Source organism: Anser brachyrhynchus (assembly GCF_964034855.1).
Source record: "Anser brachyrhynchus genome assembly, chromosome: 2".
Classification (NCBI taxonomy): Eukaryota; Metazoa; Chordata; class Aves; order Anseriformes; family Anatidae; genus Anser; species Anser brachyrhynchus.
Window position 1 is genome coordinate 24326217 of NC_137695.1, and position 16485 is coordinate 24342701.

At 40.7% G+C, this 16485-nt stretch overlaps 1 protein-coding gene across 3 annotated transcripts; it reads left to right on the forward strand.

The window, feature by feature from the left end:
* The first annotated feature begins 1416 nt into the window (after positions 1-1416).
* Positions 1417-15911, forward strand: GTPBP10 (GTP binding protein 10). 3 transcript variants are annotated; one of them, XM_080582517.1, is made up of 10 exons: positions 1417-1585; positions 2186-2379; positions 2475-2566; positions 3167-3311; positions 6951-7024; positions 9551-9603; positions 12772-12879; positions 13405-13482; positions 14299-14422; positions 15168-15911. In XM_080582517.1, the coding sequence occupies exons 2-10, from the start codon at positions 2240-2242 to the stop codon at positions 15383-15385; spliced, it is 1032 nt and encodes a 343-aa protein (XP_080438643.1). In that variant the 5' UTR covers positions 1417-1585; positions 2186-2239; the 3' UTR covers positions 15386-15911. The 3 variants fall into 3 exon arrangements, with proteins under 3 accessions (XP_080438643.1, XP_080438641.1, XP_080438642.1); XM_080582515.1 differs by lacking the exon at positions 1417-1585 and adding an exon at positions 1659-1817; XM_080582516.1 differs by lacking the exon at positions 1417-1585 and adding an exon at positions 1685-1787.
* The last annotated feature ends 574 nt before the right edge of the window (positions 15912-16485 follow it).

Genomic DNA, 16485 nt, shown 5'->3' on the forward strand with positions numbered 1-16485 from the left:
TCGATGGTCAGGACAGGCATACTTTGAATTTGGGGAATTTAACTGAATCTCACTAGGATACAGTCACATCTTTTCCCACTTTCGCATTTATATCACTGAAAAGTTTTCTGCTCTTAAAATTCCATTACTATATGAGGCAAGTACATCCACTAAGTAGAAATTTGGAGTAATTTTAGCTGAAACAGAATATGTAGTTGATTAGTAAAAACAACAGGAAATGGCAGAAAAAGCAGGTCAGAAATAATCAACTAAGTAAAAAGCTTTTGAATTTATTTGTTCCATATATGTGGGTGGAAAGAAAGGAAATATAAAAGTGACAAAGGCCTTCTAAAAATAAAGCTAAAAAAAAAAATCAGCATTGAATATAACACTTCAAAACAAAAAAAAAAAAGGCATTTCATACTGTAGTATCTTGTAAAATTTTACTCATTTGAAGTATTATTTTATTCATTCACCAAAATCATCAAAAGCCGTCAGGTCCAATCCACCACGCTTATTCTGCACTCTTTTCTGACTGACCCAGTTGCAAAACAAACTTTTTTTTTTTTGTCATAGAGAAGTGTGGGCCAGCTGAAAAGTACATGATTAGGAGTTCAGATTTTTTATTCATTCTTTGCTAATTTCATTCAAAACCAAACTTTTTCCTAATTTATTTCTAAGATTTTTGCAATTTAGAGATTCCTTTACCCCAATTAACTAAGGACTATATGGAACTATACATAGGTAGGCTTTTTTAAATAGAGGTAACTCTTATTTTGTACAAAATAAAGCAAAATTGTAATAGACTTAAAGTCCAAACAATAATACACAGAAGGATAAAGAGATGTAGCTACTATTTTGCATATATTTTGTAAATCCTTTCCAAATCGTGTCCTAGGCCAGGAAGCAACTAAGACAAGTTCTTAAAATGGCACTGGACAACACCCCCTTGTTAGGACACATCCTGAGTTTTGATTAAATGTTCTGTTGGGCTATTTAGCATGGATATGGCACTCTTTTGTAAATTATTATTATTATGTAACAGGTAAAATAAGGTTGAACTTAGTTTAAGTATTAAATTACTGGAAATAATACTGACTGTCCTCAGGTAGCTTATGACTGTGGTTGCGAGTGTACGGCCTAGTGGAAAGGCTGTAAGAAGGAATGAGAGTATTTACTTTTTCATGAAAATTTATAAAATTTATTAAATTTTATTATATATATATATAAAAAAATACACACTGAAAAGATGCTCATGCTATCTGAAAACTACCTATCTCTGGAAAAAAAGACTTGTGAAAGCATGTAGTCACGATCACGGTAATATATTTCCTGAAAACTAATCTCAGTGAAAAGCCAGGTCCTGATTTCTCGGAGTTCCTTGCAGGTTAGCAACACGTTCAGGAGGCTTTAAAAGCCAAAACCAGCAGCAGGTTTTCTCCTTGGCTGCCATACAGCTGCCAAGGAAAGCGCAGGCACTGCGGATTTTGCCAAGAAAACGTGCAGCGCTGCCAGCCGGGACCTCGTTCCAGCCTCCAGAGGGGCCTCGGCCGCCCCTGCCCCTGCCTCGGCCCGGAACGTGAGCGGGTGACGGGGCTGAAGGCAGGTACCGACCCCCACCACACCGCCTCCCCGCCCCGGCGGGCCATGGCCGCCGCCCCCCGCCGGCCCTGAGGGCGCTGAGTGCCGCGCATGCGGGCCGAGCCCCGCCTCAGCGCTCATGGCGGCGGGCGGCGGCGGGGTGCGCTGGGCCCTGCGGCGCCGCTGAGCCGCCCGCCCTGTGCGCGGCCCGGCCGGAGCGCAGCATGGTGCGGGGCAGCGGGGCGGCGCTGCGGAGGGTTAGTGCGGCCAGACATTAGGCAGGGAGCGGGCTGGCGGGGTGGACGGACGGACACGTGCAGGGCGGACGGACACTGGCTGCCCTCCCCTGGCCCTGCCCTGGCCCCCAGCCGCCGTCCCTGTGAGGCGCCCTCCGCGTCCTGTTCCCCTCCCTCAGACCGGTGTTGTTGCCAGGGATGAAGTACTAAACCTTTCCCTTGCTATAAACCGTCTGGAAGGGTTGCCTGGCTGTTTTCTGCGCTGTATTTTATTGCCAGAGCTTGCAGTGAAAAGTTCTACCTCAGGCGTTTCAGCCCCGCTGTACCTCATGACTAAAACGAAAGATAAACAAAGCGTAATGCTGATGAGAAATGTGTTTCCTTGTCAGTATGGCAACTTTATTGATGATCTGCGGCTCTACGTGAGAGGAGGAACTGGTGGCATGGGCTACCCTCGTCTGGGCGGGGAAGGAGGGAGAGGCGGCGATGTCTATTTTGTTGCCCAAGAAAGAACAACCTTAAAGAGCGTTAAGAACCGGTATCCCCAGAAGCGAATTGTAGCTGGAACAGGAGCCAACAGCAGGTCAGAATCTGTTTGGTGAAAGCTGTTATATTAATTTTTTTTCTGGAGAGCAAAATGCCAGCTTAGCTTACTCTGCATGGTTTAATTTCTCCCAGTGTTAGAGCGCTAAAAGGTGAAAAAGGGGAAGATTGTGAAGTTCACGTGCCACCAGGGATTTCAATTCTGGATGACGATGGGAAGCAGATCGGTAAGAATTTTTGCTTTGTTTTAACATATCCGAATAGGTGCTGTCATATTTATTGATTGCATCCATCAGACTTCTAAATGTACCGATGTTTTAAGATTGCACATCTTCCCAAAATATTTTGTTTTCCTTTTCATGTACAAACAGAAATAGACAAAAATTACACTGCAGAAGTTGTTGGACAAGCAAGACCCCTTCCAGAAATCAGCAGTAGTTAGTTTGTTTTACTGTGTGCAACAGAAAGGAAATTGGTGTTGCAACAAGTCTTTTACTTTGGAAGCCATTGTGATCTTCCATAGGACCACTAATGACCTTACGTAAGTCATGTGTCCTTAAGCTCAATTAAGTGTCCCCCTGACTTGCCTGAATTGTGATATGGCTTAAAAAAATACAGATTCTTACTGAATTACCTAAAAACAATTTTTAAAAACAGTATCTATTAATAACCACCACATCTCTTTCGGTACAGCATTATTGAAATAGCGCTTTGTGAAAGTGTACAGAAAATTTGCTCTTCATTGAAGATAAATTGGGTTTAAGTGGGAGATCACAACTGAACTATTGCAGGGAATTATGTGTTTTCACTAGTGAATTTATTTTCAGGAGAAGTTAATGCAGCAGGAGAGAGATTCCTAGCAGCTCGTGGAGGTCTTGGAGGCTCTTTGGCCACGAACTTCTTGCCTTGCAAAGGTCAGAAGCGAATTCTTCATCTTGATTTGAAACTGATAGCTGATGTTGGCTTAGTTGGGTAAGTACTGCAGTTCTGTATTGTAGTTTGAGAACTGACCTTAGAAAATTGAATACTAAATCTGAAAAGTGATTTCACAGAAATTCTAGGGATAGAGTTTGGTAAAAATAAGAGCTTAAAACCATTTAAAATTAATTCTAGAATTTAGAAAATATGGATTGTGCTTTTGTGGGTGAAGGACTTCATGAATCATGGCCATTGGTTTAACATATGTGAATTTAGCAATTGCAGTGATTATCAAGATGTTACTAGCTAATATTTACAAAGTAAGTAGGAGGTGCAAAACAAAGCCGAGCACAGTGTCCATGCTGCACCTTCCATGTTTTGGTACTGGTACGAGTGGATCCTTTCAGTAGTAGCCTTAGAGAATTTCAAAGGCTATGTAGCCTGCTCTCTCAGATAAAAACCATGGAATGTGGGAAGGAACTTAGGAGCTAGAGCAATAGGATTTGCATTTCTTTTGCATTCCTGCTTTTCAATCTTGCTGCTTATTAACAACACAGATAAACATATTTATTTGGAGAAAGCTTTTAACAAACAGTTGTGGAAATGTTGGTCTGCTTAGCTTCTACCAATATTTTCCCCTATGTTCCCTATTCATAAAAAAACATAAAAAGTGTAAAGTGAGAAAAGTGGTTCTAGGTTGAAATAATCTTGATTGATATATACACTTACAGAACGGAAACTTGATTTTTCTTTTTTTTTACTTACTATAAATAATTCTGTTATTAATAGAGCTATCACCTATAGTTAAAAAATTTTTCAAGTGGTCTTCAGTGACTACATGATACAGATTTTTTTTTCTTGTTTCAGAGTTTGTGAGAAGTAAAAGACTTCTATGACACTGGTGCTTCTTTAATCCTACACTTTGGCTTGTATTTTAGTTGGCGGTTTCCCTTTAAAAAGCATAAAAAGAATCATCAGTTAATTTGAGGAGAATGTTATTTTCTTGTTTTGAGTATGAATCGACCTCTGATAGTTTGTGATTGTACTTTGATCTCTTTGAGTTCATTATTTTTACTTCAGTAGATATGCAAGTGGTTTGTTATTACACAGTATCACAGATTTCTAGGTTGGAAGAGACCTCAAGATCATCGAGTCCAACCTCCGACCTAACACTAAGTACTCCACTAAACCATATCGCTAAGCTCTACATCTAAACGTCTTTTAAAGACCTCCAGGTATGGTGACTCCACCACCTCCCTGGGCAGCCCATTCCAATGCTTAATAACCCTTTCGGTAAAGAAGTACTTCCTAATATCCAACCTAAACCTCCCCTGTTGCAACTTTCGCCCATTCCCCCTCGTCCTGTCACCAGGCACGTAGGAGAACAGACCAACCCCCACCTCTTTACAGCCTCCTTTAAGGTAACTGTAGAGAGCGAGAGAGCGATAAGGTTGCCCCTGAGCCTCCTCTTCTCCAGGCTGAACAAGCCCAGCTCCCTCAGCCGCTCCTCGTAAGACTTGTTCTCCAGACCCCTCACCAGCTTGGTCGCCCTTCTCTGGACTCGCTCGAGCACGTCCATGTCCTTCCTGTAGCGAGGGGCCCAAAACTGAACACAGTACTCGAGGTGTGGCCTCACCAGAGCCGAGTACAGGGGGACAATCACTTCCCTAGACCTGCTGGCCACACTGCTTCTTATACAGGCCAGGATGCTGTTGGCCTTCTTGGCCACCTGGGCACACTGCTGGCTCATATTCAGCCGACTATCAACTAATACTCCCAGGTCCCTCTCGGCCAGGCAGCTTTCCAGCCACTCATCTCCCAGCCTGTAGCTCTGCTTGGGGTTGTTGCGCCCCAGGTGCAGGACCCGGCACTTGGCCTTGTTGAACTTCATACAGTTGACCTCAGCCCATCGCTCTAGCCTATCCAGATCCTCCTGCAGAGCCTTCCTGCCCTCGAGCAGATCGACACACACACTTAGCTTGGTGTCATCTGCAGACTTACTGAGGGTGCACTGGACGCCCTCATCCAGATCATCGATAAAGATATTAAAGAGGACCGGCCCCAGTACCGAGCCCTGGGGGACACCACTAGTGACCGGCCTCCAACCAGATTTGACTCCATTCACCACAACTCTCTGGGCCCAGCCATCCAGCCAGTTTCTAACCCAGCGAAGCGTACGCCAGTCCAAGCCCCGAGCAGCCAGTTTCTTGAGGAGAATGTTGTGGGGAACTGTGTCAAAAGCCTTACTGAGGTCAAGGTAAACCACATCCACAGCCTTTCCCTCATCCACCAAGCGCGTCACTTGGTCATAGAAGGAGATCAGGTTCGTCAAGCAGGACCTGCCTTTCATAAACCCATGCTGACTGGGCCTGATCGCCTGCTTGCCCTGCAAGTGCCGCGTGATGACCCTCAAGATAATCTGCTCCATGAGCTTTCCTGGCACTGAGGTCAAACTGACAGGCCTATAGATCAGGTCAAAAAAAAGGTAGACTTGAGAAAGGGCTATCAAGTTTGGGTACAGGTTGTGATGGATAGTGTAGGCTGCAATTTAAACTTCAAAGAAGATATTGTGCCTCAGTGGAAACAAAACACTAGCTTGAGGAGATGACCACGGTAACCTTCAGGTTGTCTTTAAGGCACCTTTTGACATCAGAGAGCATTAAAACTACCCTTAATAATTTCACTGTTTTAACAAGATTCATTATGTCTTTCTTTTTGAAGAAAGCTCCTTAATGTAATATTAGTCTTGTTTTTCATTAGCTCACATTCTTATTAGCTGTCCTTGTTAACAGGTTATGATTGTGTGTATTCAAGCGAAGAGTATATAGTTTTTTTGTATGATACGTTCTGAGTGACACATGCCTTTGTGACCGGTAATCAGTTGCCTGTGGACAGTTGTTTTTGATCCCTGTTGCAATGAAACACTGTGATGAGTAACTGTGAATTCGAGTGGAACACAAGTCTTGTGTGGTCTCCTGTATGGAACAGATGGCTATAAGTAAAGACTATAGTCTATATCCTGACTACAGCATTAGCTTAATGTTTGTCAGGGATCAAGGCTGTTATATCTTTTACAGCTCATATTAATCTTTAAAATAAGCATGACCAAATAGAGCAGGCCATTCCCAGGACTGCATCCAGGTGGCTTTTCAAGTTCCCCAAGGAGGGAGACCCCACAGCCTCTCTGGGCAACTTGTACCAGTGCTTGGTCACCCTCACAGTAAAGAAGTGCTTCCTGGTGTTCAGACAGAACCTTCTGTGCTTCAGTTTGTGCCCACTGCCTCTCATTCTGTCACTGGTCATCATTGAAAAGAGCCTGGCCCTGTCTTCTTTGCATCCCCCCTTCAGGAATTGGTACGCATTGATAGGATACCCCACTGAGCCTTCTCTTCTCTGAGCTAAAGAGTCGTCATTTCAGGATAGCTCATACAAGTCTGTTGCCTTAAAAACATACACAAACACATCTCACCTGCCTGCAGCCCTTGGAAGCATTGTTAAATGTATAAAAATAATTCGGATTTGATTTTCCAAAAAAAAAAGTAATGATCTGTTTCAAAAAGAAAAGTGTGTAAATGAGTCTGCATAAATGAGTCTATAGCATTGAGTCTAAGGTAATACAGCATATTTGATAATAAAATATACAGGAATCACATATATGGTTATTCACTGTACAAATGCTGACTTTCCTTCTAGGTTTCCAAATGCAGGAAAATCATCCTTGCTAAGCAAGATTTCTCATGCCAAACCTGAGATTGCAAATTATGCATGTAAGTTCACACTTTTATTTTAGTGCTGTAATATTTAATGAGAGCAAGAATTCTTTCTTCTGGCTTGATTTACAGGTTTATAATAAAGAATAGGGGATAACCTTGTTGTGTACTAATTATGTTACACAGATTATTAATTAGAAGAAATAAAAGGAAATGGCAAATTCCCTCTACAACCTCACTTTTTTTCCCGTGTTCACCCTCATAGTGCTTGAAACTGCTGGTACAGGGTCTATTTAGCATTTACTTTAGTATCAGCACATTTTATTTCTTCTGGGACTCTCCACGGTGTGCAGTATCCTCACTCAGCTGAATATGCACCGTTGTGTCCCTTTGCGTAAGCATCTTGTGTGCTTTGGAAATAGCTGCCACCTGTTCTTGTAACAGTAAGATTTTGGTTTTGAATCTGTCCACTAAAAATGCTATTTTTATTAGTGTTGTATCAGTAAATAAGGATTAGCCATCTGAGCATTCTTTAATTGAAAAACAGCCTAATTTGTGCTGCAGCTGCCAGTATTTTGCCTAGGTTATTTGCCCAGAGTTTTACCTGTGAAGAGGTGTTGTCCTCACCTGCTGTCTCTTCAGATGCTGTGTGGTAAATAAATACATGTTGAAATCTACAGTAAGGTCCAGTAATCCCATTGGGGATTTCATGCGTGACAAGAGGTCACCAGCCAGATAGCCATCACAGTGAGCTTATTGAGAAAACTTGGAGGCTAGTCAAAATTATTTAATTAAGCAGATAATAACTTGCAAAACAAGCTGCCAGAGAGAAGAATAATGCTTTTAAATGACTACAGTGGTTTCACAGATGGAGGCCGCAGATGTTTGCCCTCCTTCCCTTTCTTCTAGACTTTAGTCCCAGATTTACTGACGAAAACACCAAGTCTTTGCATCATCATCAATTCTGCACCTAGTGGTAAAATGCAACAAAACAAAACTGATCTTTGTGATCTCCATTATCGTGGCTGTCTCCATCACTTCTGTTTTAATGTCAGTCTTGAGCAAGCTCTGTAATAGCTACCATTAAAAATAGCACAACTACAGAACCTGTATTTCCCTTTTTTTCTGACAGTGAGCAAAGGGATAGGCTGCCTGTCCTAAAATAATCTTGAGGTTTCTGATAACTAGGATAGTAGAAATATTATATAGGTAGAAATATAAAGAAATGATAACCACACAGTGTTGAAGGAGGCATTCATCAGCCTTCTGAGTGGAACCAAAAGCAGATGACTGGGGAGGAGTACAAGAACGTAGCAAACACACTGGATGCTTCCCTTACGTGGGCTTACATTTGAGATTCAGGGTGTTCCTGAGCCATCCACGATTTTTATGTGTTTAGTAATCTTCTTTGCCATACCCCTCTCTCATTTCCCCCTTCTCAAAGGAAGAGTGTAAGGGAGAAAATATGGGGGGGAGGCTTACAGGTTGAGATAAGGATAATTTAAATAAGGGGGGAAAAAAGAAGAAGAAAAAAAAAGCAAAGTCAGTGCAGAGGCAAAGAGAGAAACAATTATTCTTTACTTCCCATCAGCAAGCAATGTTCAGCCACGTCTTGGGAAGCAGGGCCTCAGTAGGTGTAGTGGTTGTTCAGGAGGACAGATGGTTTTATAATGAGAGCCTCCTCTTCTCTTTCATCTTTCCCAGCTCTTACTGCTGATGTGACACCATATGGTATGGAATATCCCTTTAGTTGGTTTAGGTTAGCTGCCCCGGTGGTGTTGCCTCCTTACCTCTTGCCTTCCCACAGCCTGCTGGGTTTAGGAGAGGTTGGATACAGTCCTGATGCTGTGCCAGCACTGCTCAGCAACAGATATCAGGTGTGATATCAGGGCTGTTCCAGCTACCAGGGCAGAGCACAGCACTGTGTGGGACAGGGAAGTTCACTCCAACCCAGTACATGCCCATAAATAACTGTTCTGAGTAGTCATGCATCTTGTGGCAAGGGTTCCCTAGCTGTAACTGTGGTGTTTTGAAGACCACCCCCATCTTTTTGTGTGTGTGTTCTGAGTTTGATGCCACGCTTTCTAGTGATGGCCCCTAATGTTTATACTGGAAAAGTACAAGAATCCCAAGTACTGATAACTCCCACTGACCTTCTCTTGCCACTCCTGATTCTGTACAGCCTTTTAATGTTTTTCTTCAGGTTGAAGAGTCCTAGCTCACTTTGCCTTTCCTTATTTGGTAGCTGTTCCACATTCTGGATAATCCTTTTGAGTCCAAGAATTTCTGACTCTTCTACTCCCTTTTTGGGATGAGGTGATCAGCACTGCACGCGATATCAAGATTTGGCAAACCCTTTGGTTTATAGAGTAATATAATTTTATTCTCTCTTATTTGTTCTTTATTCCTTTTCAGTAATTCTTAACATTCCGTTTACATTATTTTTCTGCTACTGAATACTTGTTTTATGTAAATATGAAGTGAGAAAATTCTGCAACATTTAAATATTTTCTAGCATTAACATTTTTTGAAAATGTTAACAACCGTTTTTCTTCCCCTCTTCTTTTTCTTCCATTGTCATAGTTACAACAATACAGCCTGAACTAGGAAAGATCATGTATGCAGATTATAAACAGGTTAGTATGAAAGTTCATTCTGGTTGTTTTTTAAAATGGTATATAGTGGTTATGTATGTTGCTTAACATCATTCCAAAAAGAAATGGAAGATTAACTTGTAGAGGTTTTGTGTATGTGTATATATAACGCATACATATATAGTACAATTACATGAATTTAGTGGAATCTGTGGAGAAAACACTATTTTATCCCGTAGTAAAAGAGTATCTTATATAATCTGACAATAATAAAGCTGTCTTATGTAAAGTTGAGCTGATTTTGTGTCACTTTAAAAAATGGCTTCTCATTTTCCCATCTCTCTTCTGTTTCTAATCCTGCTTTATAATCTTGATTAAAATAATTGTTTCAGAGACTAACTTGTTATTCTTATTTAGAAGAAGCACATGTTGTGCAAGTTGGCTGTACCGAGAGCTCTGGAATGAATTCTCAGAATGAATTTTAAGAAGGGGCAAATTTGTCTAGCAGGTGCAGATCCATAGTAGTGAATGAAAAGGAAAATAGTTGCTATAACTTACTGTTCTGGCTTTCTGGGTTGGCTGCTCTGACTTCATTTTTATTTAGTTTTCTGTTTAAAGAAAAAAAGAAGTTAGAGTGATTGTCTGAGCAGCCAGAATAGCGCAGTACCTGAGGGGTGAGGTACCTGGGTCCAGTTCCTTTTGTAGTGCTGGAGCTCCAGTCTTCTGGAGCTACAAACCACCTTACGTACTGTGAACCCAGTTCCTCCCAGCTTCCTCAGTTAATGTTGTCAAATAATTCTGGGGTGCCTGGAATCCTTTTTACAGTATCCCCTGGGAGGAAAAACAATGCTAAACGAGAGTCCTACTAGTACTATGGTACAGAATTGGACCCCTGGTTCATGTAAGGCTAAAGCAAACATTTTGATTCTTCAAGCTTGAAGCTTTGATGTGTTTTTAAGTGTATGACACAGGCAGTGCTGGGCTCATCGCTTCAAAGATAAAAGGCAAATGCATAAAAGAGTTTCACATGAGTTAACCAGAAAAGCATACCCCTCAGATATGAAAAGACAGAAAACACTTTTCCCCTTCTGAATCCTCTAAGATTATTCCTTCTGTAGCTGATAGTCAAAACCTTTATTTATCTACCTTTAACAAAATCGTGTGTTAAAGGAAGTAAATTTAATTTGCCAGGCTCTTAAAAATATGCACGATTTCAGGCAATCTGTACAAGTTAAGACAAACTGATTGGTCTGTGGAATATATGAAGTGTAGCTTTCTCAGCAATTTGGGTTCTTCCCTTTGAACTGGACAGTTCACTGCAGAGATGCATACATCTAAGGGAAACTTCCTGTATATTCATTTTAGCTGCTAGTTAAAGGTAACCTATCCTCAAAAACTGTGCTGCAAATAACAGGATTGTTCTTAGTCTGAAAAACTACCTGCCAAGAGTCAAGAACTTTTGCTCTTACTGCTGTATTGTATTCCAGGAGGAGAACTGCTTGCACTCCTGGCTTGCTTTTCTGCAGCCCGTTTGATGTCATTTTCAATGACCTTTACTTCTTGGGTGATTCCGCATTTCATAATTTTTACACAACAGTGCTGGGTGCTATATAAGAACTGTCTGGACAACATACCCCTCTTCTAAAATCAAGGGAGCTGCTGATTGTGATCACAGTGAGCAGCTGTGAGTAAGAGGAAATAGTTCAGCTCTCAGTATTGCAACTGCTGAAAACAAGATGTGAGCAATTATGAGCAATAATTGAGGTGACTGTCGTGTCATTCACGAGAGGGTGGTTCATTGTATCTTTTTTTGTCCCTGCAGAACACTGAAGTTTTTCAAGAAATGCATAGCACTGCAGTTATTTTAGTACATTATAAAGAAAAAAATAAATGCTAGTTATGTGTTGCCATCTGAGTCACTATCTTCTCCTTGCAAAAAGACCTTGTTATCCAACGACACAGAAGTGGAGGATCTGAGCACTAGGCTGGGGTTCAGGTCCTACCACAAGATCATGGAAGTTGGCAGATGCTTTCACATATTTTACCAGAATATCTGAACCAAATGCTGTTTGAGAGAATCTGAATTTCTTTGTGCTCTATAAAAATATTCTTTGAAAGACAAGTCAGGAAAAGAGTGGTGATGCCAGTACAGCACCAGAATGCATCACACCAGAAAGCGGATCTTTCTGTTCCAGCTCTGTAGTTATCGACTGCCGAGTCTACAGTTCACCCAGCTCTCTCTCATGTCCCTGTAGATCAAAAATTCTGAAGCAAGGACTGAAATATTTAGGAAAATGGTTAAAATGTGACAGAAAGGGGAGTGAAACTCACTCGTAGCAGAAAGCCCCCTTCAACAGTACATTGCATGCTGGCTTGCTGGCTTTGGGCCCTGCTTAATTGAATCCAGTTGCTGTCTAAATGGGTATCAGATAGATTTGAAGCCCCTGCTTTTGCCTTTTACTTCACTCTGTCTTAGCTTTCTGTGAGTTACTGAGTAGATGTGGAATTTAGTGTTATGCTCTTTTTCAGTCTTTCTTCTTTACAACTGCACACACCCTTTCCAACCAGCAGAGAAAGTGACAGCAATCCTGTCCATTTTGGCTGCTCTAGCTGGGCTCTGGTTGGCGGCTGATACACTAATCAAAATCTCATTTCAGCTGAAGAGCAGAAGAGAAATTCTTGGAGCTTCTCATGCCCATAGGGGCAATGTTTAATGGGATTGCATTTGAAATAATGATTCTCTGTAGCAACAACGAACAAACTTCATTTTCTTTTCCTCTGACAGTTTGAATGGTATACAGACTTGATAGCCTAGTTTCCCACGTTCTAGAGTCTGTTTTATTCTCAGGTAATAGGTAACTTTTGCAAGATCTTTGCAGAGGAGTTATTACCCTCTATTTCAGACAGCTGCAAATAAATAGATGGGGGAACATGAGGAGCACAGTGCCTTTGTAATAGTAGCATTTTGTTTAAATCTGCTTCTGATGATAGGTTCTAAATTAAAACAGCCCGTGCATACTGCCAGAGAACTGGTTCTCTACGCTGTTCCAAGGAGTATGCTGTTGTAACAGGGGCCTCTCAAATTAGATTTTCCTCACGTTCCTGTGTCAGGATTCTTTTCTTTACATAAAATCGTAATAGATGTTAATAGTTTAAAATTACTGGTTTTGCTTATTGGAAATCTTCTGTTTGAAACCTTTGTTTTCCTAGATACTGGTAGCTGATCTCCCCGGACTGATCGAAGGTGCACATGCAAACAGAGGGATGGGGCACAAATTTCTCAAACATGTAGAAAGAACCAAACATCTTCTCTTAGTTGTAAGTTGAATAAAATTTACAGCTCATTGAAATCAAAGGCAGTGCAGTAAATGCATCTTAATTGCAGTGTAGTTGGAGTTTAGGAAATTGTTTGTAATTTGCATGTTTTTTAATAAATACAGCTATAATACTGTTTTTAGAATGGAAAGTTCAGACAAATGTCTGATGATAAATCCTTAAACAGAATTTATGACTAAAAGTTGCCAGTTAATTTAGAACAGGGATGTGTTGCAAGCATAATTAATGCTGATTGGTAACTTTTTTTCTAAAACTCCTCTCCCCGCCTCCCTAAGATCTTCTTAAAAAAGAGGTTTAAAAGTCAGAGCTTTCAGAAGCACCCTGTCAGAACCAAACGGTTTGGGCTTCTAGTGTCTGTTGTTTTCCTTTGGTGTATAGTGTATGGTTGCCCTCTGTTATTTGGCCAGGAATGAGGACATGTCCGTGGTCATTGCTCTGCAAAGTAGTTGATGGAAGGTATAACATAATTTCAAAAACAAAAAGCTCCTTTTTTGGTAACTTTTTCAGGTGGATATTTCTGGGTTTCAGCTGTCTACCAAGACTCGGTTCAGAACAGCGTTTGAAACCATATTGCTTCTAACAAAGGTAACTTCTCAACTTCCTAATTGTCAGTTGTAGTTGTGTGTTGAGCCAAGAAAGAGGCTCAGTTTTGATCAAGAAGTTCCAAATCTTAATGTGTGTTCTGGATTTACAGTACAGGGGCCAATTAACACGTTTAGCATTCTTTGAAATTACAAAATCTTTGTTTAAATCATGCAGATGAAACTGCATTACTTTGAGCATAGCAGCTCCTTCATTTATCTGTGCAGCAACTGGGATATTTCTCATGGTCAAGTGAAGGTGAAAAGATACAATTTTTTCAGTTTTCAAGTTTTGTAGCCTTTTAGTAAGTAGAAATATACGGGTATAGTTAGATCCCTGGCTCAATGCCCTTGCTACATAGCCTAATAGAGATGAAACAGGCCCCAGTTTTGCAGAAATTTCAGTGTTTCCATCTCTTACCATTTCTTCTGATTAAAATAATACAATTTACCTAATTTCAAGTTCAGCAGCTTTTCTCTGTAGCTCTACAACTTTAGATGATGAATCTTCTGAGTTTCAGCTTGTTGCTGAGTTTATTTTTAGCTGAGTCATGCTTGTGATTTTTCTGCTATAAACCGTTGTCCACTAAAATGCTTAAGAATTAGAAAACTCTCCAAAGAATTTCCTTAAGCTTTGTAGATGTGAACTGTTTTTCTTCTGTCAGACTGCTTTGATACATCAACCTTGAGCTCCTGAATAAATCTCAGAGCTCTAGGCACAGAGACTCTTTAGACAAACAAAGAGAGAGTGGATGTAAAATTGAAGAAGCACTTTTTAAACTACAAATACTTACTAAGGTGTATTTACTCGTCTTCTAAGGAACTGGAGCAGTACAAAGAGGAACTTCTGACAAAGCCTGCACTTCTTGCCATTAATAAAATGGATTTGCCTTGTGCAAAAGATAACTTGAATGAGCTTCTGAAACAACTACAGAATCCTCAAGGTAAATTAAATTTCAGCAATTAACTTTGACAAAAGTACTAAAAAGACGTCATTTGGGTAACTTTGCATTGGCAAGCTGTTGTTAGAATCTAAATTGAACTCAGTTTTTAAATGTATTCTTTGTGTGCATCTTGAGTGCTCTGGCCTCACTGTTGGGGAGGTATTTTAATAAAACAGAGGAATCCTGGAATACCTTGCCCAGCTGTTATATGGGAGGGTAAACTTCCAGTTTAGGTATCTTGAATAACAATAGCATCCTTTGAAAGTGCCCTTATAGACACCAAGGTATATACGATTTATGGCTTAATGACTTCGGAAAATGCCCTTGAAGATGCTGGGCAGTCCTATGTAGGTATGCTTCAATTTTGCTGTTAAACTGGGGTGAATTTCTTTATATTTCTTGGAGTGTATAACAACCAGGAAACCTTAAAAACATTCACCTTGCATATTCTACAATGTGGAATTTCTTTGTACTCATCTTAAAGTAAGGATATAGACTCATCTTTTGATAGCTTAAGCATAGTATGATACAAGTGCTATGTTAGTGCGTATCTTCTAAGACTTCAGATATTCTTTAAAGATGATTATTATTCTGTAATAATTCTAGTGTAATAATTCTAGTTATGCTTTTCTATTGTAGTTGATGAAAGTCTTTTTTAAAATAAATGGGCTTAGGTGGGCTTTTATGGGCTTTGCAGTGATGGGCTCTATGGGCTTTTACTGACTCTTTCAATATGATGTTTCAGACGCCTTGCACTTACTACAGGAAGAAGTGGTTCCTGAGAATACACTCAAATTCAGAGATATAATCCCTATATCTACGTATACTGGAGAAGGAATCGAGGAACTAAAAGCATGTGTAAGAAAATCACTAGATGAGGAAGCAGAGCAGGAGAACACAGAATATCGGAAAAAGAAACTATTACTTTTACAAACTTCAGGAGAACAAAAGCACAGAGGCTAGCATTCTTGGCTAGACCCAATGCATTTTAATATATTTTTGTATGTACATGAGCCCATTGCTACGTAGACCTTTTTATTTTATTCCTTCTACCGTCACTGCTCAGTTCTCTGATCTCCTCCATTGCCTTAATTCCTTTTGGCGCTTGGGTAAAGCGGAATGCAGGAAAAGAACAGTTTTTCAGATTTATGTTGGCTACTGACTCAACAAAGTAGAGAACAAAGTACGTGCATCTCAAAGCATTGCTTAACAACTGATGAACCCCAAAATATTGTTTGCTAAATGAGATGGAAAGAAGAACTTAAAGCCGTCAGAGGTAGCAAAGGAGCAACTTGAAGCACTTGCGTCTTTTGCTGTGGATGTCAAAAGTACCCAGGGGATGGGGTACTGCTGGAGAAATTTTGCAGGGTCCAGTGCTTCACAGGTGAACGAGTTCCGCTGCTTGGAGGGATCTCAGATGGTGGGTTTTTGTTGTTGTTATTTGTAAAGTTCTAAAGGAAAACACAAATAAATGGTCGTGAGGAAGTGACTTGTGGGAGCATGAAAAAGCAAGGCTGATGCCTGTTTTTTTTCTTTTTTTTTCTGCACATGTGCTAATGCCTGCTGTAATCCTCTTGATTGTGTAAATCCTGATTCCAAATTCCCAAACCTACTTTGGCAGTTGTGCCTTCTGTGGAGACGTGGATGTATGTTCAGCTCTGAGGAAGAAAATTAGTGGTTTTTGACAGAGCTGTACAGGTTGGGGAAATGTTCCAATTTCTGTATTACAAACAGGCATGTTTACATTTCACTTAAGAAATCAGAAGTCTGTTGGTGAAAAGGGTGTTTTCTACTTCAAAGCTATTCTGATTGCAAAGGACATTAAGGCAAAAATCGAGGGGTTCCCAACTTGATCCTATGGTGTATGCCTACCACTCGAACTGTCTCCGTACATTTTGTTAAAAGCAATCACTGGGAAGACAGTTATCATTACGCGTAACCCAATTATTTTGTCATTAGTGTTAGTTTAGGGTTATTTCCCCGTTTTAGGATTATTTACAGCGTTCCCCTGAACCGGGGACAGCGTCGGGGCCTGAGGTGAGGCGAGGGGGCGGCGCGGGGGG